Consider the following 23,481-nt stretch of genomic DNA (forward strand, 5'->3'; position numbering starts at 1 on the left):
TCAGCCTTCACAGGCGTGGGACCATCTCCACATTGATTTCACTGGTCCTTTCCTTAAGGCAAGCTGGCTCTTAGTAATTGATGTATCCTCTTGGTTCCCATATGTTGTTCATTGCCCATCAATTTTGGCAGCCCTATCGAAAATTTGTTCCATCGAAGGACTTCTGGCAGTGTTGGTCTCTGATAATGATCCTCAGTTTATGTCACAGAAATTTGCCTCCTGCAACGGTTTTGAGAGATCAGCCACATTTTACATTTTGGCCCCGCCCTTCAACCTGCAGTCCAATGGTGAGCCCGAAAGGTTAGTTAGAACATTCAAAATGCAAATGAAAAAGTATGTGACTCAGTCCTCATCCGACATTGCCTTGGATCAATTTGTCTTCCTATCAGTTCAAGCCGTTTGGTGACAACAGCCCTGCCGAACTGCTCTACAGGTGCCAATCTGGAATGCTTCTGCATCTTCTGTGACCCGGCCAGGGATGTCAACCCATGCAGCCATCATCCTGTTTCCAGCCAGAGTGGCTGTCTAGACACATGGGTTTGCTCAGTGCCCAAAATGGATTTCCGCCGCCATCTCCTGACGCTGTGTCCACCTCCTTGCGATGTCCGTACAGAGGAGGGCCCTTGTGCATGTCATTGTGACCAGTTGCACCTGTGTGTGAATGATCGGACAACCCTGGCTGGGACACTGACGTTGCCAAGCCAGTCTGCATCAGTTCACAGATCACCTGATGTGAATGGGCCCCTGCCATGACATACGAGAGGTCCCACATCACCAGGGGACGAACCTGGTGCAGCTTCTCCAGTACCACTACCAGTACTGATGCAGCTGCTGTCCACACCGGAGCCATCTCCTCCACCTCAGTTGCCAACTATGGGGGCACCATCACCGTCAGGCCCTGGACCTGACGCGGACAGGTAGCTTGCATCTGTGTCACCCATCTTACAATATGGACTGACACGAGAAGGTGGACTGCGATGCTGCCCTCGCCCCAGGTAGTTCCAATCATACACCCCAGTATCAGCACGTCGTCTGAGTCAGAGCCTTGTGGAGGAAGATGTCATTTACATCTTGCATATTGGATGTGCCCCAAGGTAAGAGGTATGAAGTAATGTGCGCACACTTGAAAGCTGCTTGCATTGGCAGTGTGTTGTCATCTGTGAGAGTGCACCAAGGAAGAGCTATACTGTGAACTTCCGATAGAGCCTGCCACAGGGGAGTATCTATTTAAACCCTGCCACATTACGCTTGTGCACAGTTATCATGTTGTTACTGCTTGCATACATTTGGCTTATCTTATTGTGTTCACTGTGTGTTATGGTGGGCAATGTTGCATGGAACCCAAAAAATAAAACCTCAGGAAGTATAGATGAAGTGCCCGTTTGCTTGCTGAAGTATGCAAAAGTCCTGCCTCGACATTAGAAAGGGGTTACAAAATTATAGGCCCCTCTCTCTACTGTCATTGTTTTCAAAAGTATTGTAAACCATAATGAAGGTTAGGCTCATGGAGTACTTAACAAAGTATGATTTTTCGTGTGTTTCAGGCACAGGACCAATGAAGCTCAATTTACAAATGGTGTTTTGGAAGTGCTAGGCAAAGGAGATCATATAACAGGCATCTTCCTGGACTTTACAAAAACGTTTTATGCAATAGGTCACACAACTCTGCTAAATAAACTGGGTGTAAGAGAGATAGGAAATGAATGGTTTCATGTGTAGAAATCTCTCAAGCAAACTTCAGTCATACCATAAAACACCTTTATAACCCAGAATACATCAATATTAGTGCTTGGCCCAATGTACTTCTTGATATTACTGCCCTCAGGGAGCAAGTAGCTTCAGTATGCACTGCACTTAAAATAATAAGTTCTGTGTGTAGTAGCTCATACTCTAGAACAATATATTTTGTATACGTTCATTCTACAATTAGTTATGGGATAACCTTCAAGGGAACAGATGAGCAGAATATACAAAAACTCTTTAAGCTACAAAAAAGGACTGTATAAATTACAACAAAAAGTAATGCAAGAACTCATTGCATAGACTTGTTTACATCTGTGGGAATCTGACTGTTTCATGTGTATGCATTTTGCGAACAGTGATCCAATAAAAAAATACATTGAAATGAACATGGAATGAAATCCAGCCACTGCTTACATCTCAATAGAAAAAACAAATAAAAACCCAAAAATGCAATCAAATTATAGAACAACCTTCCACAAGATATCTAAGGCAAAAGTGAAGTATAAGCCTTCAGGAATATCCTAAAAATGATATGTCAAAGATTACCTGAAATGATATGTAAATTTTGTTGACAGTAGTGCTAATAATTAACTACTGTGATTAAGAGTCAGTTTACAACATTTTCAATAGAATAGTGAAATATGATGTACAAAAATGTGACATAGTAAATCAAATAATATGTGGATCTATTTATGTGTTTGTAATTGTATACATTGGTGTATTTATGTTTCTGTATTATATGATGTGTTGACAACATCCATACGTTTTATATTTTCTGTGGATGGAGAGAGAGAGAGAGAGAGAGAGAGAGAGAGAGAGAGAGAGAGAGAGTGTGTGTGTGTGTGTCCACCATCTCCGAAACCTCTGGATTGGTTTCAACCAGATTTGATACAAATACTACTTGCTGTATTTAAGTCAGCACTGTGGCTGTTAGATTCTTTTAGCTCTAATAGGAGTGGAGGTACTAAAGTGAAAAGAATTTTTCAACCCCTGACATTCATGCTGCCCTGCACAACAGGTGCAGGGTTACACTTGCGGATGGACAGACAAGTGGTACATGTTTTAAGTGGACCATGGGTACTTATACTGTGGCAGCAGGACACCACAATAGTTCATCTTGATCCAGTGTAAGGAGAGAGAGGATGAGATGGATGGGTAGTGAGACAATGGGCGATGAGATGCACAGGAAAGGCAGGAAGAGGAGATGGACAGACAGAAAGGTGGCAGTAAGAGATGGGCCAGAGAAAGGTGGGAGGATGAGGTGGACGGAGAGATGGGGCAGGAGGAGATGTATAGATAGAAAGAGAGTAGGAAGAGATGAAAAGAGACAGGTAAGTGGAGAATATGTAGAGGGGGAGTTGGCCTATGAAGCTAGGTAGAAGGAGATTAGTAAATAGAATGGGAAGGAGGGAATGGACAAAGGGAGGGGGGAGGAGGGGGTGGTAAGAGTTAGAGGAGGAGGAGATGGACAGAGAGGCGGGGATGAGGGTATGGACAGACATGGGTGAGGATGAGATGTTCATAGAGAGGGGGAGGATGAGATGGGCACCGAAAAATGAGGAGGAGGTATAAACAGATAGATGATGGAGGCGGAGATGGTCAGAGACAGGGAGGAGGAGGAGGAGGAAGAGGTAGACAGACACTTGGTTTGCATATTAAATGGATTATGGATACTTATACCGTGGAAACAAGACGCGCCATTAGTCGATACATTGCAAGTAAAGTCCTCACAGTTGGGAATGCTGTGGACAACTTTCAACTGTGAAGCACTATTAATTACAAAATCACAACAGTACCTGTCAACATAGCACAGTTTTCTTGATATGACACTGGAGAGACAGGTCACATTATTTCATTTACAATTATGGACTGCAGTAAATAAACAGTTCACATCACCTGCACAGAGTGATTGGAGGGGGAAGAAGTGGACAGAGAGAGAGGGCCGAAGGTAGGTGGAGATGTGTGCAGTATATATGTCTAATACATACATTGGTGAAGTCATAGGGAAAATGCAAATAAATAAATAAAAATAAATAAAAATAGGTACTGGAATTATGCTGAAATTGTCATCGTTTAGTCCAAACACTAGTAAATTGTATATGTAGTTACTACTGAAGTTTTTCTTTACTTTGATTTGGAATATATGGGAATTTTCAGTTTCGTGCCTGACATCTGCTGGCAGCCTATAGTACACTTTTCCATAACAGCATAAAATCCTATTCTGATCTCTAGACAGGGATACATAGTCCATATGAAAATTAACTTTTGCATCTAGTATTGTTGTTATGAAATGTTAAGTTCATTCCAATTTCTCTCAGGAATCCCTGAAGGTCCCCAAAGAGGCTTCTCCAAGATGTTCAGATGTCAACTTTATACTGTGTTCTTATTGCATGTTTCTGTAAAATACATATTTTCTTTCACTTTAGCTTCATTGCCTTAGAAGTCAATGCCATAGTGCAATATACAGTAAAAATATGCTAGCAGTCTTGTCTATAGGTCAAGATAATGAGATTTCAAGTCCAAAGCAGCCAGAACTGAGTTTTTTTAGTTATACTTATCCACTCACTGACAGAGCCATGTCAGTTCATTACCAACTGGATGCCCAAGAACTTCAGACATTGAGCCTCAGTCAGTGTACGCCTATTTGTATCTACTTCCGTACTGTAAGTAATTTTTATTTTTGTGGAATTGCATAACATGTTTAAAAAAAAATAGATCAACAGTTAAGATGTTACATGTGAAACAGCTGTAAGCCTGCTCCATTATTCTCCTGTCTGTGTCTGGTGTGGTTGTGTCTGGGCTGTTTGTCAATGTACCTCTGTCATCAGCATATATCATATAACTTGCTAATGTAACCATTTATTTTATGTTGTTAGGACAATACTCCATTCATGCAAAAAGAAGGTTCTTCATGCCATACCATCCATACCATTTTAGTTTCCCTAGTGCTCATGTCTGATGTTTATAACCAAAGGCCTTGACAAGATTACAGAAAATGCCAACAGGATAATTTCTAATAGAATAACACCCATTTCAGTTGTAATAATGATTGATTAAATCCACAACCGTTTTTGACTGTTAAAATGAGGAGGTTCTCTGCAGAATTGGTGAGGAAAGGAATATATGGAAAACACTGACAAGAAGAAGAGACAGGATGGTAGGACATTGGGGAATAACTTCCATGGTACTAGAGAGAGCTGTAGAGCATAAAAACAAAACTGTAGAGGAAGATGGAGATTGGAATACATCCAGAAAGGAAATATGTTGCAAATGCTACTCTGCGATGAAGAGGTTGGCACAAGAGAGGAATTTATGGCAGGTTGCATCAAAGCAATCAGAAGATTGATAACTCAAAAAAAGAAAAGAAAAATATCCCTTCTTCAGGTGTATAAAATATTATTGTACTTGGTCATGCATAACACGATGGGTTAGTCAGTGCAAAGGCTAGAAGTCACTGCATCTTGGGTGGAAACAGTTTGCTGTTGAGCAGCTGCACACCATGGATGCCAACAAAGACTGAATGGAGGACCATGTTGGAGGTCTAGATGCATGGAGTGGTGCAGGCATCTCCAGTGTGGCCCTCTACGCAGTCCATGTTGGAGTCTGTGGCATACAGCTGCTCGACAACGGGCAGTTCCCACTCAAGGTGCAGTGACTTGGAACCTTTGGACTGAGTGGCCTGACCATGTGTTATGCATGACCTAATACAATAATTTTTTCACACTAGATGATGGGATTAATAACTGGTTGTGGCTTGAATGAATCATTATTGCAACTGAAGCATGAAGCATGTCATTCTATTAAACACACCTCTCAGTAGTGGATGTCCTAAAAACGAAATTTTAGCATAATTTTTCATGTTTAGTTCTACTATTATTGAGTTCATGAGATCATAAAATAACTGACTTTAGTAGCCAATGATTTGAATTTCATATAATCTATCTCACTGTTGACAGTTGAAAGTTATTTGGCTTACCAAATTTATTGTTTCCCACCTAATAATGCTCTAAATTCTCCTTGTCTTGTTCTCTAAATCTTCAATCTTTTGTACATAGTGTATGGCTTTTGCCTTATTTATGGTATAATAAAGTACTGCTTGTAGTTTAGTTTCAAGTCTTGATAAATAACAGCTAATCCTCTGCATTAAGTAAAGTTCTCTTTCCCCCTCTTGTTGTGGCACAAGATATGTTGATCACAGATGTGAGCTACGCTTTTTCTTGGCTTCCTCTTCCACTTTCCCTAACCTGTTGTCAAGAAAAACTGAATTCATAATGCTGTAAGGATATTTTTAGGAAAGAGTTATATTTCTTATCTGTTTTGTGCCCTTAGTAAACGACCCTCATTTTTCACACTGTAAATTCTTTCTGAATAGTGTAAATAGGACAGAATTTAAACTTCCATGAAATTATTCTTTTTCCTTCATAGAAAATGTGATTAATGGGGATACTTTACTGTTGCCTTTTGATCATAATGATCAAACAAAAAATTATGAGGATCACATGTATTTCACGAAAGACAGTACCGTTTAAAAATAAATTATGAATGACAGTTACATTGCCTCCTTATATTCTTGTCTGGAATATTACTGTTGGATCAAACCAAAACTGAACATCAGTAACTCATGGTGCCCTCTATCAGAGCTATCAGTGTTAAAATCAATATTGAAATCACCCCATACAATCACATCCCAGTTATTTCTGCCATTATCACCTCCTCTAATCGCATAATGAAGTTTAAAACATCTCCTGTTTGGGGTCATGACTGTCAGACTTGCTATCTTGTATGTTTCAATTCTGTTACTGAAATACAGTACTGATAGAACTGTTCAATGCAGTAATCACATGGAATGAACAATCGTTCCCTCTTTTTCTTATTATACCTGCAGTAATATGCTATTAACTTGTATTCATCTCCATTAGGTGCATCTGTCTAATTTCTGTGAATTCTAAATGATGTTCTTATGGTTAGCATGTCTGTAGAAAATCAGTTCTTAAACTTATTGAGCACACTATGCATTTGTCATCCATATTATACATTCGTTATCCATCAATTATTTATAGGTAGGTGGTTTAGATGTTGTACACAAGTCATATTTTGCAACCAATTGAAGAGTAGAGTGTAAATTATCTCCATCATTGGTTAAATGAATGCTGTGATAACCCTAAATTAGGCAAATTCACTATGCAGATGAATTACAATTTCATTATTAAAAAAACGAGTAACAAAAATCATACGAAAATTAACAAATTAGTTGTAAAGTATAAATTCTTCTAAAATAGATTTTTAAAATGAGTGCCATAAGACAATCTAAAATTTGAAACATTTTGGATAATAGAAGCAATAGATTCCCATAAGTCAGAAACTTACTTTGCGTTTTTTATATGGGGACATTTCAGTCCCGTAACTAAATCTCTGATATCTGACACTGATATTTTACATGGACACTCTGGACGATTCTCATCTATGCAGTCCCCATAGTGAATAACTTTGTGATTAGGTGATAGATATGCAAACCACAGTTTTTGTTTGCCTTTCTGAAATACAAAGTTCTATGTATATTCTTTTGCAAGCACAGAGACAAGTCTAGTGAAAACTGTAAATTAAATGAATAAATTTTGCACACTAATGCAAAGGGATCAAAAACAAGACTTATTTATTAATAAAACTATATTCTTGAATACATCGATTAGATAAGGCTGAGTATGTACTTATTTTTTCAGTTATTTACTTTAAACATTGCATTGTTTTCAGAGAATAATATTTCTCTATTCAAGAATTAAATCAGTACTAAAACTTAAATGAAACACTTATTCATTTTCACAAGGCATTTGATGTTAATGTTATTTCAACAAGGCCTTGTGGTAGTATGTAACCACACCTGCCGTCATTTTATTTCTAATGTGATTTCCTAAGAATATAATACAACAATGTACATATCCTCACCTGCTGCCGAACGCCAAGTTTAGGAAAAAATTCACCGTCAGACATTACTCCAAGCCTCTGCTGAGCAATAACATCTAACAACTCATTTGTTCGTGTTTCACGTAGGCTGACAACTGGAGGCAGATTTCGGAGGTTCCACTGTAACTGCTGCTCACGTTCATCATTCCAGACTTGTGTCACACGCTCATAGCTCCATTCCTGCAGCTGACGATCCAACTTTTGCCACTCCCTTGGCTGAGTCTTGAGGCCTTCTATTATTTGTCGCTCCAGCACTAGCAGAACCTTCCACAGATATTCTACAATTCACACTGATGATTAAGAATGGTATAATCTGTATTTTAAAATGAGGATTTGAAGCTTTCTAATTTGCAATTAAAAAATGGCACATATTTCATGAGGAGCACAACAGAAAACCAAAAACAAATATAAAGTCTAACTTTCAAATTAGAATCAGTTTTAGCTTGTTCATGAACACACACACACACACACACACACACACACACACACACACGCAGACACACACGCACACACACACACACACACACACACACACACACACACACACACACACAAATGTCCAAATAGCTCTTTGAAGGCCAAGTGGTACTGATCAGCTGCTGTATCATCCTCAGCCCTCAAGCATCACAGGATGTGGGTGCGGAGGGACATGTGGTCAGCACATCGCTCTCCTGTCCGTTGTCAGTTTTCATGACAGGTGCTGCTACTTCTCAATGAAGTAGCTCCTCAATTGGCCTTACGAGGACTGAGTGCACCATGCTTGCCAAGAGCACTTGGCAGACCCGGACATTGACCCATCCAGGTGTGAGCCAAGCCCGATGGTGCTTAACTTTGGTGATCTGACAGGAACCAGCGTTACCACTGCGGCAAGGCTATTGGCACAATGATAGACACTTTAAGAAAATTACGAGATGCCATTAATTTATTTGTATTTAGGATTATGTAACACAACTGTCTTTGTTTTTTTAATGGTGCATAATAATGTTCTGGAGAAAAATGGCCATGAAAATGGGAGAATAAACACATTTATAATGATAAATTTATATTCGAACTGTTTTTTCAGTACTTGCAAAAATCATCCTACTGATAGTTTTCATATACCTTTTCATTCTATTTAGTACACATGAGAATCATCCCAAAAATTAATTAACAAATTAATGATAATTAGATAACAGGGCATACAGTGAGATACAGAAAAAAATTCAAATAAAAGTTATTATCGCTAACGTGTTCTCATAGAAATTCCCTTGGAACAGACAATGACTATACCATTTTTTTATCAGCATTTACATTCTTTTCCCAACACAATTTCTGTTACTCCAAAAATCAGATTCCATATTTATACATTTTGACATAATTATAACATATCTGAAGTTATTCATTTTATTTATTTATTTATTCACGCAAACTTCATATTCTATAAATCTTACCATGGAGGAGATCCCACAGGGATATGGAACACACCAAGTTATATGTTGACCACTAGAAGTAAGAATTACACACTTTTTCTGTAAGTGCTAACGTACACACTTTGTCAGTTCTGGAAATTACTTCTCGATAATTGTTTTTTGTATGTATTAGTAAGAAACCAGTGACTCTGAAAAACACAGTCATCCTTCTCGTACAGTATTAAGCTGTTGTTTAGCTTTCCTTCATACTAAGTATAAGGGGGATTTAAATGAAACCCAGCCACTAATGTCAAGTAAAGGTAATGATTTTACTAACTCAAAAATTTATTTATACACAGTACACATACTCAAAAATAATCACCAAAACTGTTGGCACATTCATCCCATTATGATACTAGCTGGTCGATTCCATCCTTGAAGAAGCTATTAGGCTGTCAGATCCAGGCCTGGACCCAGTCACACACTTCGTCATCTGTTGTGAGTTGATGTCTGCGAATAGCTTGTTTTAGAAGTCCAAACATATGAAAGTCACACAGTGAAAGGTTGGGACTGTGTGATGGATGTTCCAGAATTCCCCCCTGAAACTGCTGCAATATTGTCTTCACCGTACTGGCTGTGTATGGGCGAGTATTATCATGCAGGAGAATAACACCATTGGACAACATACCTCAATGTTTCAATTTGATGGCTCATCTAAGATTCTGTAAAGTGGCTTGATAACACTGGGCACTGACGGAAACTCAACAAGCAGTGGGCTCTTGTGGTCAAAAAAGAAGGACATCATGACCTTATCAGAACTGGTGTGCAAGGCCTTTGATTTCTTTGGAGGTGGTGAAGTCACATGTTTCCACTGCTTGCTCTGACACTTGCTTTCTGGTTCAAAATGGTGACACTATGTTTCGTCACCTGTGACAGAAAGCTGTAGTCCCCTCATGATAACGTTGCAGATGACTCAAAAGACAGCACCATTCGAGTATTGTGCTATTCAATGATCAGTTGGTGGGGAACCCACTGCACACAGACTTTTCGAACGTTCAAATGTTGATGCATTGTAGTGTGGGTGGTGCCCACGCTAATACCCAGTAACTGATGGATCTCGTCCATGGTGATTCTGCGGTTGTCCAAGACTAAAGCATTCACTTCCACAACTATTTCCGGTGTGATGACATGATGAGTTTGTCCAGAATGAGCATCGTCTTCCAGTGACTCACCCCCCTCAAGGAATCATTTGTGCCATTCCACAACACTCAGACTGTACTTACCATACACAGCCTTCATCTGTTGATACAGTTCATAGCCTCCAACTCCCTCCACTGCCAAAAATCGAATCGCTCCTCGTTGTCCCTGCTTACTTGCCTGCATTTTGGGTAGTGAATGATAACTTGTGTGACCACCTTCTCTTCGGCGTGAAGCCATACTGGCGCTATGCAGCATCAAATGACGAGCACGCGTCTGTCTCTCTGCCAATAGATGGTGCCACCATACTCACAGTTACGTGGTGCCACCTGATGCGTAAAGCAAAGGTAGATGCACTGACCAGGTTTCATTTGAATGAACCTCATATTTATGTAGCCTTATTGATTTCAGAAAACACTATTAGCTGTCTATGTACTGTGAAAATTAATGCTTATTTAGTATTAACTGCGGTTTTAACTGGAATTCACATCTCTGAGTTCTAATATTCTGATAATCATGAAAGTAGTAGCTAATAAAGTACTCTCATACGTTTTTGAAAAATTTGGGGATTTCCTCTTCCTGCATTGTGCCTATTAGCAACTTGTTAAAGACTTTTCCACCACAAACCACAATATAAGACTCCATTCTGAAAGCTAGGCACAAATAGAGAATCAACGCTGAAGCACCAAAGAAACTGGTATAGGCATGCATATTTAAATACAGAGATATGTAAACAGGCAGAATATGGTGCTGCGGTTGGAAATGCCTATATAAGACAACAGTTGTTTGGCACAGTTGTTAGATTGGTTACTGCTGCTACAATGGCAGTTTATTAAGATTTAAGTGAGTTTGAAAGTTCTGTTATAGTCAGCGCATGAGCGATGGGACACAGCATCTCCAAGATAGTGATGAAGTGGGGATTTTCCCATACAACCATTTCACGAGTGTACCGTGAATATCAGGAATCCGGTAAAACATCAAATCTATGCTATCACTGTGGCTGGAAAAATATCCTGAAAGAATGGTACCAAACATGACTGCAGAGAATTTTTCAACATGACAGAAGTGCAACCCTTCCACAAATTGCTGCAGATTTCAGTGCTGGGCCATCAACAAGTGTTAGTGAGCAAACCATTCAACGAAACATCATTGATATGGGCTTTCGGATCTGGGCCTGTCAACGCCGATGTTGGACTGTTGATGACTGGAAACATGTTGCCTGGTTGGACGAGTCTCGTTTCAAATTTTATTGAGCTGATAGATGTGTTCAGATATGGAGACAACCTCATGAATGCATGGACCCTGCATGTCAGCAGGGGACTATTCAAGGTGGTGGAGGCTCTGTAGTGGCGTGGGACATGTGCAGTTCAAGTAATATGGGACCCCTGATACGTCTAGATACAACTCTGACAGGTGAAATGTACCTAAGCAGCCTGTCTAATCACCTGCATCCATTCATGTCCATTGTGCATTATGACAAACTTGGGCAATACCGCAAGGACAATGCAACACTCCACACATCCAGAATTGCTACAGAGTGGCTCCAGGAGCACTCTTCTGAGTTTAAATGCTTCCACTGGCCACCAAACTCCCCAGACATGAATATTATTGAGCATATGTGGGATGCCTTGCAGCGTGCTGTTCAGAAGAGATTCCCACCCTGTTGTACTCTTAATGGATTTATGGACAGCCCTGCAAGATTCGTGGTGTCAGTTCCCTCTAGCACTATTTCAGACATTGGTCAAGTCCATGCCATGTCATGTTGCAACACTTCTGAGTGCTCACGGAGGCCATACACGATATTATGCAGCTTTACCACCTTCTTTGGCTCTTCAGTGTATAAGGAATTTAGTTTTACTTCCAGCACTGCAGTTATGAATATCACAGTTTGTCCTACGTTCACTCTCCTTATAACCACAAGTAACATTATGGAGTCAACAAATTAACGTGTGAGTGCAAGAATCACAAAAACACCCAAAGAGGCTTTTGCTAGATGTTCTCATGTCTGCACAAAGTAGTATCCTTACTCCTGTATTCTTACTCCTGTAAAATAAATACATTTTTGACCTTTAGCTGTATTGCTTCAGACTGTTATACTACACTGTTTGCTGTGAACCATTTAAGCCCGTTTCACTATTCTCTTGTCTGTGTTGGTGTGAATGTGTTTGACCACTTCTTTGTTACCTTTTCAGTTTTTCATGAGTACCTAATGTATTTAGTGAATCATTTATATAGGTCAAGAACAGGAATGAGCCAAGTATACCATATTTAATGGCTCCCCCACTACAAAAATAGTTTTATTCCTCTGGTATCATTTGTTAATGTGATTGTTAAGATATTACTACCTGCAAGGGGAAGGCCATCAATGCCACAAAATTTTAGATTCCTTATTAACCTTCTCCCCACCCTCCCTCCTCCAGGAACCATGGGCATTTGCAGGTGGAGCGGCTTACATACCACAATGATACAAATCGCTTTATTGTAGGTGCAACTACAATTTTGGGATACTAGTGGAGAGGCCAAACTAACGTATGGCTTCTGAAGATGGGCAACAGCCTTTTCGGAGTTGCAGGGGCAAGAGTCTGGATCAGAAGTCATCAATGTGGCCTGAATCAAGTGTTCGTGTGGCCTGTGTTTCTCAGTTGTATTTTATAATAATTATAATATGTTTCTAGCAACTAATAGCGGAATCCAAAAACGTCAACTAAAATTAATAGCTTCTTAAGAGTGTTTTTTTCTTGTTTAATAACAAAAAAAAATTCTTGCAGTCAGTAATATTTTAAGATGTGCTTAATTTTAATTTGTGTTCAGGAATTTGGCCGTAAGCTTACGTCAGTGGCACAGTGGTATGTAGCATTATCACTGCAGGGTTAACAGAAATGAGAGGGGAATATATTTTATTGTTTATCTTCCAGTGCTGACAACTCATTAGCATGAGCAAATAGCACAGATCAGCTGCTGTGGTATAAATCTCGAACGGAAGTTAAATGGATTTGTGAATGTGCATTATACAGACATTCACCTTCAACTGTGGTACATGTTTGTTGCAAGTAATATGATATCAAATTAAGGATATTGCAGTTGCTGTTATTAATTAATATGCAAAATATTACACACCAGACTTACTTTTCATACTTTTTTTATATGCAGAGCTATCATCCATCATTCAATTTTTTTGTGACAATTTTGAATCAATAAAATTGTATTTTTAAAACCATCTCTGTTCAGTTAAGTTAACCTAATACAAAAGTCAGATTCAAAACAGTGTGTCGCTATCATTTGGTATTCTTTCAGACAGTAGTGCATGAAGATGCCTAGAAAAAGTGCTCAGAAGTCAGAACAGCAAACATAGGGTCCTGTTGTAATGGCACTGGCCACAGTATCAGCTTAGGTATGGAAAATTAGTCACTATGCAAGCCTTCAGAAAAATCCATGCAGTTCCACTATATTATCTCATTTTTCACTTAAAATCTTAAGTGTCATACTGTACAACATATATATTCAAAATGTTGAAATTGTAAGCTTCTATCAATAACCACAGCTCGGTGAAAACTGAATTCCTCTTCGAGTGGCCGCAACGCCCCCCACCCCTCTCACTTACACACCTTCCAATATCCAACGTGGCCTGAGGTGTTGCCCTACGGTATCAGTATTGGCTCGTAAACAAAAATATTTGATGGCTACTGGTCTGGATGATTGAGTTATCTGGCCTTGTAACATAGGCCTTCACGATCTTGCTATGCTGGCACTGCAAACTGCGGAAACTACAACCTTCTTGAGGGCATGCACCTCTACCGTATGAGTAAATGATGATGGCACCTTCTTGGATAAAATATTCCAGAGGTCACCCATTTGAATTTCCAGATGAGAACTACAGAGGAGGACATTGTTATCAGGAAAAATAAAACTGGAATTCTATGGGCTGAAGCATGTATTGTTGGATCTCTTAATCAAATAGGTAGGTTAGAGGCTTTAAAAAGGAAAATGGATAGCTTGAAGTTAAATATAATGGGAGTTAGTGGAATGTGGTGGCAGTAAGGTTATAAATATGAAGTCAAATAGGAGTAATGCAGGAAGGAGTAGGTCCAATAATGAACAGGGAAATAGAGACACAGATAAGTTGTCACAAACAGCATAATGAACACATTATCATAGTCAAGGCAGAAATGCAACCAACACCAGTTTCAGTAATACAGCTTTATGTACCAAGTAACTCCATAAGTGATGAAGAGGTTAGAAGAGTGTGACGTTGAGGTAAAAGAGAAGGAAGAAAAGGAAAAATAATAGGAGAACATGGACTGGGAGAAAGAAATGAAAGAGTAAGCTGCCTGGTAGAATTTTGCACAGAGCATAATTTAATCTCTAACATTTGCTTTAAGAATAATGTAAACAGTTTTTGTGTCTCAAAGAGACTCTGGAAGGCTTCAGACTGATTATATTATGGTAAGAAAGAGATTTTAAACAGTCAGATATTCCCAGGGGTAGATCTGGACTCTGACCATAATTTATTGGTTACGAACTGCAGATTAAAGCTAAGGAACTACAAAAATGGTAGGAAATGAAGGATACGGCACCTTGATAAAACTGGAAGAACCAGAGGCTAATGAGAACTTCAGAGGGAGCATTGGGAAACAAATGATTGAAACAGGGGAAAGGAACACAACAGAACACAAATGGGTAACTGTGAGAGAAAAATAGTGAAGGCAGCAGAGGATCAAACAGATAAAAAGACAAAGCATGGTAGGAATCGTGGGATAACACAGAAGATACTGAATTTAATTGATGGAAAGAGAAAATGTAAAAATGAAGTAGATTAAAAGGAACACAGATGATTAAAAATTGAGACTGATGAAAAGTGCCAAATGTTTGACCATAAATGGCTAGAAGACAAATGTAAGGCTGTAGAAGCATGCAACACCAGGAGACAGGTACAGCAGGTGTTAGATGCTACCCACAGGAACATTTATCCATTGCTTCATCATACACCATTAGGATAAATGGAGTTTTAATTTTAATCTGCATCACAGTCAAGACATATGTTGAATAGAAATGCAGCTGTATGTATATCAAGAATTCAAGTGGCAAGCTAGTACTAAGCAAAGCAGACAAAGCTGAAATGTGATAGGAATATATAGAAGGGCTATACAAGGGACATGAAGTTGAAGGCAGTATTACAGAAAGGCTAGGAGTCGTAAAAGAAGAAGAGTTGTAACAAAGCAAGGTGGGATTGTGCTACTTGTTCTTATACCACTCGGATGACAATATAATTATTTTTCCTTTTCTGATCTCTTTTCATTAATGGTACATATATGATAGATACATAAAAAAACTATTTTCTTGTTGATACAGCAGTTTATAAAAATTCGTTATTGAATATATAATTTGCCATTTACCGATGACAATAGTATACACCTCAAGGACACATTTTATTTGAAGAAATATTCATAGTTTAAGATACTTGTAGACCACGTGCATTTCAAAAGCCCTTACTGTTAAAAACTATTCATTTCAAGATCAATACAGATTATTTCAGAGACCTTATTCTAAACTTTTGAACAAACATTTTACTTTTTTCATAAGTGTAATATTCCAGAAGTTATTTGTACTGATATTCAAAATTTTCATGTTTCAAAATGTTTGTATTTTAAAATATACTTCTTCCCAAAACCCAGTGAAATATTTTGGTAGCCCTGATTTGTGTGTTTCCAAAAAATGCATACTCTCATTAAAATAGCTCTTTAGTTTGTTAATTATTTCACTTAGAAAATTACATTTCCTAGAAACTTTATGGCCTAACTTTGGGAATCCCCTTGCACATTAAATTGCTCTCGTGAAACAATACTGATAATTTTGCCTTTTTCCAATTATACATCTATTAGTTAAACAAATCTACTTCATTACCTATTGTACTTTTGTTCCTTTTCATTTTACTGTCTTTCATATAAATATCTAAAATGAAGTAGCTTAATATTTTACCAGTTTGTAACTTTCTGTAATACATACATCTATAATTAGGCATTGTGCACAAAGCCTTAAGTTACTTTGCATCTGCTGATCAAACAGTACGGGTACAATTGTAAAATAAAGTCAGTCAGCATCAAGCAGTTAGAATGTAACATTACTACGTCATTGGGTCTACATTTAACCATTATAACATAAAGTTACTAAGTTAGTTGTCATTGTAGCCACTTGAAAAATGCTCTGTTAAATCAGTCCTTTATTATGCAGAGTGCTGACCCGTGATACATTAACTGTTAAAATTACTTAATACAAACTGTTTGTCACCAGTGTAAAGCAGTAATTGCAATGAATGAAACAATTGACCTTGACTGTGTTGTGATATTAAGTCATTATTTACTGTGAATGAACCTATTAATTAGCTAAAGAAGATTTTTGAAGGTGAACATCAACAAGACTCATGAGACAAGTAGGAGATGTGATACTGTGAAAAGAATTTGATAGAGCACTGAAAGACAGAAGTCAAAACAAGACCTGTCAAAACAGGGCATTCAATGTCCCATATATTGCCTACCATACAACCACAATATTTGCTGCTAATGGCAACAGAGGGAGGGACTGGAGGTATCAAATGGCGAGCACAGCATGAGTGTAGTTGAACTGCTTAGTTGATGCGTAACAGCAGTGCTACTGTGCTACAAGGCAGAGAAAAGAGGCAATTATAAACAAAGCAAGCATTGTATTATATCTACAATAGTTGGACAAAGTTGACATTTCATCAGAAAGGAACCCAAGGAATTTTGCAGAGTGAGAAAGAAGTTGCAGATGAAATATGAGTCAATAGAATGTGTGGTGTTGTATATGCTTGACTGTGCAGACAGTGTACATTAAGAGAACAATGATGATGATACGTGCTTGTTGTTGTTGTTGTTGTTGTTGTTGTTGTCTTCAGTCCTGAGACTGGTTTGATGCAGCTCTCCATGCTACTCTATCCAGTGCAAGCTTCTTCATCTCCCAGTACCTACTGCAACCTACATCCTTCTGAATCTGCTTAGTGTATTCATCTCTTGGTCTCCCTCTAGGATTTTTACCCTCCACGCTGCCCTCCAATGCTAAATTTGTGATCCCTTGATGCCTCAGAACATGTCCTACCAACCGGTCCCTTCTTCTTGTCAAGTTGTGCCACAAACTCCTCCTCTCCACAATTCTATTCAGTATCTCCTCATTAGTTATGTGATCTACCCATCTAATCTTCAGCATTCTTCTGTAGCACCACATTTCGAAAGCTTCTATTCTCTTCTTGTCCAAACTATTTATCGTCCATGTTTCACTTCCATACATGGCTACACTCCATACAAATACTTTCAGAAACGACTACCTGACACTTAAATCTATACTCGATGTTAACAAATTTCTCTTCTTCAGAAACGCTTTCCTTTCCATTGCCAGTCTACATTTTATATCCTCTCTACTTCGACCATCATCAGTTATTTTACTCCACAAATAGCAAAACTCCTTTACTACTTTAAGCGTCTCATCTCCTAATCTAATTCCCTCAGCATCACCCGACTTAATTTGACTACATTCCATTATCCTCGTTTTGCTTTTGTTGATGTTCATCTTATATCCTCCTTTCAAGACAGTGTCCATTCCGTTCAACTGCTCTTCCAAGTCCTTTGCTGTATCTGACAGAATTACAATGTCATTGGTGAACCTCAAAGTTTTTATTTCTTCTCCATGGACTTTAATACCTACTCCAAATTTTTCTTTTGTTTCCTTTACTGCTTGCTCAATATACAGATTGAATAACATCGGGGAGAGGCTACAACCCTGTTTCACTCCCTTCCAAACCACTGCTTCCATTTCATGCCCCTTGACTCTTATAACTGCCATCTGGTTTCTGTACAAATTGTAAATAGCCTTTCGCTCCCTGTATATTACCCCCGCCACCTTCAGAATTTGAAAGAGAGTATTCCAGTCAACATTGTCAAAAGCTTTCTCTAAGTCTACAAATGCTAGAAACGTAGGTTTGCCTTTCCTTAATCTTTCTTCTAAGATAAGTCTTAAGGTCAGTATTGCCTCACGTGTTCCAGTATTTCTACGGAATTCAAACTGATCTTCCCCGAGGTCGGCTTCTACTAATTTTTCCATTCATCTGTAAAGAATTCGTGTTAGTATTTTGCAGCTGTGGCTTATTAAACTGACTGTTTGGTAATTTTCACATCTGTCAACACCTGCTTTCTTTGGGATTGGAATTGTTATATTCAGTCTGAGGGTATTTCGCCTGTTTCATACATCTTGCTCACCAGATGGTAGAGTTTTGTCAGGACTGGCTCTCCCAAGGCCGTCAGTAGTTCCGATGGAATGTTGTCTACTCCGGGGGCCTTGTTTCGACGCAGGTCTTTCAGAGCTCTGTCAAACTCTTCACACGGTATCATATCTCCCATTTCATCTTCATCTACATTCTCTTCCATTTCCATAATATTGTCCTCAAGTACATCACCCTCGTATAGACCCTCTATATACTCCTTCCACCTTTCTGCTTTCCCTTCTTTGCTTAGAACTGGGTTTCCATCTGAGCTCTTGATATTCATACAATTGGCTCTCTTTTCTCCAAAGGTCTCTTTAATTTTCCTGTAGGCAGTATCTATCTTACCCCAAGTGAGATAAGCCTCTACATCCTTACATTTGTCCTCTAGCCATCCCTGCTTAGCCATTTTGCACTTCCTGTGATCTTATTTTTGAGACGTTTGTATTCCTTTTTGCCTGCTTCATTTACTGCGTTTTTGTATTTTCTCCTTTCATCAATTAAATTCAATATTTCTTCTGTTACCCAATGATTTCTAGCAGCCCTTGTCTTTTTACCTACTTGATCCTCTGCTGCCTTCACTACTTCGTCCCTCAGAGCTACCCATTCTTCTTCTACTGTATTTCTTTACCCCATCCCTGTTAATTATTCCCTTATGCTCTCCCTGAAACTCTGTACAACCTCTGGTTTAGTCAGCTTATCCAGGTCCCATCTCCTTAAATTCCCACCTGTTTGCAGTTTCTTCAGTTTTAATCTACAGTTCATAACCAATAGATTGTGGTCGGAGTCCACATCTGCCCCTGGAAATGTCTTACAATTTAAAACCTGGTTCCTAAATCTCTGTCTTACGATTATATAATCTGTCTTATACCTTCTAGTATCTCCAGGCTTCTTCCATGTATACAACCTTCTTTTATGATTCTTGAACCAATTGTTAGCTATGATTAAGTTATGCTCTGTGCAAAATTCTACCAGACGGCTTCCTCTTTCATTTCTCTTCCCCAATCCATATTCACCCACTATGTTTCCTTCTCTCCCTTTTCCTACTCACGAATTCCAGTCACCCATGATTATCAAATTTTCGTCTCCCTTGACTACCTGAATAATTTCTTTTATCTCATCATACATTTCATCAATTTCTTCATCATCTGCAGAGCTAGTTGGCATATAAGCTTGTACTACTGTAGTAGGCATGGGCTTCGTGTCTATCTTGGCCACAATAATGCGTTCGCTATGCTGTTGGTAGTAGCTTACCCGCACTCCAATTTTTTATTCATAATTAAAACTACTCCTGCATTACCCCCATTTGATTTTGTATTTATAACGCTGTATTCACCTGACCAAAAGTCTTGTTCCTCCTGCCAACGAACTTCACTAATTCCCACTATATCTAACTTCAACCTATCCATTTCCCTTTTTAAATTTTCTAACCTACATGCCCAGTTAAGGGATCTGACATTCCACGCTCCGATCCGTAGAATGCCAGTTTTCTTTCTCCTGATAACGGCGTCCTCTTGAGTAGTCCCCATGCGGAGATCCGAATGGGAGACTATTTTACCTCCGGAATATTTTACCCAGGAGGATGCCATCATCGTTTAACCATACAGTAAAGCTGCATGCCCTCGGGATAAATTACGGCTGTAGTTTCTTCTTGCTTTCAGCCGTTCGCAGTACCAGCACAGCAAGGCCGATTTGGTTAGTGTTACAAGGCCAGATCAGTCAATCATCCGGACTGTTGCCCCTGCAACTACTGAAAAGGCTGCTGCCCCTCTTCAGGAACCACACGTTTGTCTGGCCTCTCAACAGATACCCCTCCATTGTGGTTGCACCTATGGTACAGCCATTTGTATCGCTGAGGCAGATACATGCTTAACAAGTGAAAATGATATTGAAACAGGTATTGACCCATATAGTTCATCATCCATGTCAGACAGGGAGCACGTACTGAACATGATTACATACATGGAAATCATCTGCACCATAGTAAAAAAACAGTTATGTACAGATTTTGAATAAATCTGCAACCATATGCTCAATAAATCTGCAGCCATATGATCATCTGGTGCCCAAGAAAACTATGTATATTCAAGGGAGCACTAGGTGCACTTGTTACAAAAACTGCTGACTGCATGTTTCAAGGATGTTCGATATAATTTACAGTATGGGCATGACTGTGACCTACTATGTTATGCACATCAAAATTGTGTGTGACATAGATTACAGTGATTTTGAGGGATGGATGGCTGCATAACTTCAAACAGTGCTACAGAATTGAAAGATGGAAGATAACCAAATTTCAAACAAAGTGTTAACGTGGTGATGCACAACAAATTGAAGAACCTGCCCAAAACTTTGTAGATAAAGTAAACAAATGTATCCCATCTGTCATTAAGGACCAATTGGGATTTGAAGAGGAAAGGCATACGAAAGGAAACCTGGAAACTAGAGGTACCAAGAGAGTTCTATCAAGGTCAACTAACATCAATGCCGACTGTTGACCTGAATCATAAATTGACTGGAAAGTTATTTATTGTGCTGGGAAAAGTTGGAGGTACTCTTCCCCCTACCATTCTTTCCTGTGTGTGTGATCTTGCAAGGACAGTAGGGAATATTTACATCACAGCAAGCAAGAGAGGAAAAATGGGCATAAGAGAACTACAGGTATGGTATGAGCATTGCTTTTGGCGATTAGCTGGTCAAAATAACTTGCATTTGCTAGAGTAGTGCGTAAAAAAATCATACTCCTTTAGAGCAAACTATCCCTCCTGAAAACTGTGTAATGTTGCAGTTCACACCACCTGGGACCACTGAATAAATTCAGCCTTTGGATGTTTGTTTTTTCCATGTCCGTAAAATCTATTATCACACTATCTGCAGCTATGTCTTAAAGGATAGCCAGTTTCATGACAAGGTCCACAACAGACTTTTCATTTGGTGCATGCCATCATATTCCATCAGTTCTCATCACCCCGTCACACCAGAATGATTTTATATGCATTCTTTAAGAGTGAATACATAGCTGAATGCCGTGCACAGTTTTTAACTCCCAATGATTTTGTCTTTGATCTTGATGGTGTGAACGTTTGTGATCGCCATAGTACTATTTTTCATTTAGTATCCATGGCACAAGTTAATGGTTTGCTTTGAACATTTCTTGAATGTTGATGATGTCCATTTTGCGAAGTGTAATGCGTCCATCAGATGGAAGGTTGATCTCTGCACCTCCATACACTCATTTTCTGTTGTCGTTCCGATGCACATGGTGTATCATTAGCAGCTAATATTTTTACTGTCATTGATCTCTGCACCTCCATACACTCATTCTCTGTTGTCGTCTAGATGCACATGGTGTGTCATTAGCAGCTAATGTTTTTACTGTCATAATTGTTAACACAACACTTTCAAATGAGCATTACTACATATTGAACTTGAATAAGTCTTGGTTGCAAAATACTGATATGAATTATTTACAGAAGAGCAGAAAGACTGTTAGAAGCTAGCCTCAGGGAAGATAAGTTTGGGTTGTGGAGAAATGTAAGGATATGGTAAGGCAGTACTGACCCTATAAACTTACCGTAGAAAGAAAGTCAAGGAAGGAAAACCTACATTTATACAATGTGTACATTTCGAAAAGTTTTGCAATTTTGAATGATATGCACTCTTTGAAATTCTGAAGGCAGCAGGGATAAAATGCAGGGAGCAAAAGGTTATTTACAAGTTGTACAGAAACCAGACTGCAGTTACAAGAGGCGAACGACATGGCAGGGAAGCAGTGGTTTATAATAGAGTGAGACACAATTGTAGCATATTCCAATTGTTGTGCAGTTTGCACTTTGAGCGATCAGTGAAGGAAACAAAGGAGGAATTTTAAAAGAGAATGAAAGTTCATTGTGAATAAATAACAGCTTTGAGGTTTGCCAATGTCATTGCATTTCTGTCAGAGACAACAGAGGACTTGAAAGGGCAGTTAAACAGAATGGGGAATTTCTCAAAAAGATGTTTTAAGATGAACATAAACATAAGTAAAACAAGGTCAATGGAATTTAGTCAAATTAAATCAAGCAGTGCTGAGGAAATGGAGTTAGGAAACAAGCCATGAAAAGTATTAGATGAGTTGTGCTATTTGAGCAGCAAAATATCTGATGATGGTCCAAGTAGAGAAGATACAAAATGTAGACTGGCCATAGCAAGAAAAGAATTTCTGAGAAAGAGGAATTAGGTTTTAATTTAACAGTTAGGAAGCCTTTTCTGGAGATATTTGATATTTGTCTGAAGTGTAGCCATATACAGAAGTGAAACATGGACAATAAGCAGTTCAATCAATGAAACAAAAGCAGCTTTTGAAATGAAGTGCTACATGCTAAAGATTAGAAACATTGCTTGAGTAACTAATGAAGAGATACTGCATCTAAACATGGAACAAAAAAAATTGTAGTACAACTTGACCAAGAGGTGGGCTCAGTTGACAGGACACATCCTGAGGCATCAAGGAAACATCAGTTTAGTGATGGATGGATGTAGAGGGAGACCAAGAGATGAGTACAGTAAGCAGGTTCAAATGGATGTAGGTTGCAGTAGTTATTTATAGATGAAGAGGCTTGCTTGAGATGGACTAGCTTAGAGAGCTGCATCACAATTAAAGGCCATAGCGAGTAAATTTTCTTGTTTGCTTCTGTCACATCTGACTTTGCACACCACCACAGACAGTCACAATGCTGGGATATAGATATTGTGTTCAGAACTGATGTAGTCTCTCTCTTTACAAGAGTCCCACTTTCTGAATCCTTGTAACTGATTGGGGGAAAAGTTTGATGATTGTTTCACTGGACTTTTTAGGCATGTTGTGACATCATCTTATTTGCTGTATGATGAAAAATATTGTGAACAATCTGGTGCATGGTGTTGGGTAAACAGTTATCACCTGAC

The 23,481-nt window shown here is 38.8% G+C and overlaps 1 protein-coding gene and 1 long non-coding RNA gene across 3 annotated transcripts in view; one reads left to right on the plus strand and one right to left on the minus strand.

Moving 5' to 3' along the window:
* LOC124619788 overlaps positions 1-2,420 on the plus strand; it is a 44,689-nt gene extending 42,269 nt beyond the window's left edge. For both annotated transcript variants that reach the window (XR_006980131.1, XR_006980133.1), the window contains one exon: positions 1,545-2,420. This is a non-coding gene — a long non-coding RNA (uncharacterized LOC124619788). The remainder of the gene's footprint in view (positions 1-1,544) is intronic.
* Positions 1-23,481, minus strand: part of LOC124619787 (engulfment and cell motility protein 1-like) — a 64,002-nt gene that overhangs the window by 34,986 nt on the left and 5,535 nt on the right. Inside the window, exons 2-3 of the mRNA XM_047146378.1 lie at positions 7,687-7,968; positions 7,111-7,277 (exon numbers count right to left, since the gene is read on the minus strand). Of these exons, the coding sequence (XP_047002334.1) occupies positions 7,111-7,277; positions 7,687-7,968 (449 nt within the window). The remainder of the gene's footprint in view (positions 1-7,110; positions 7,278-7,686; positions 7,969-23,481) is intronic.

The sequence above is a fragment of the Schistocerca americana genome, chromosome 6 (genome assembly GCF_021461395.2).
Source record: "Schistocerca americana isolate TAMUIC-IGC-003095 chromosome 6, iqSchAmer2.1, whole genome shotgun sequence".
NCBI classification, from domain to species: Eukaryota; Metazoa; Arthropoda; class Insecta; order Orthoptera; family Acrididae; genus Schistocerca; species Schistocerca americana.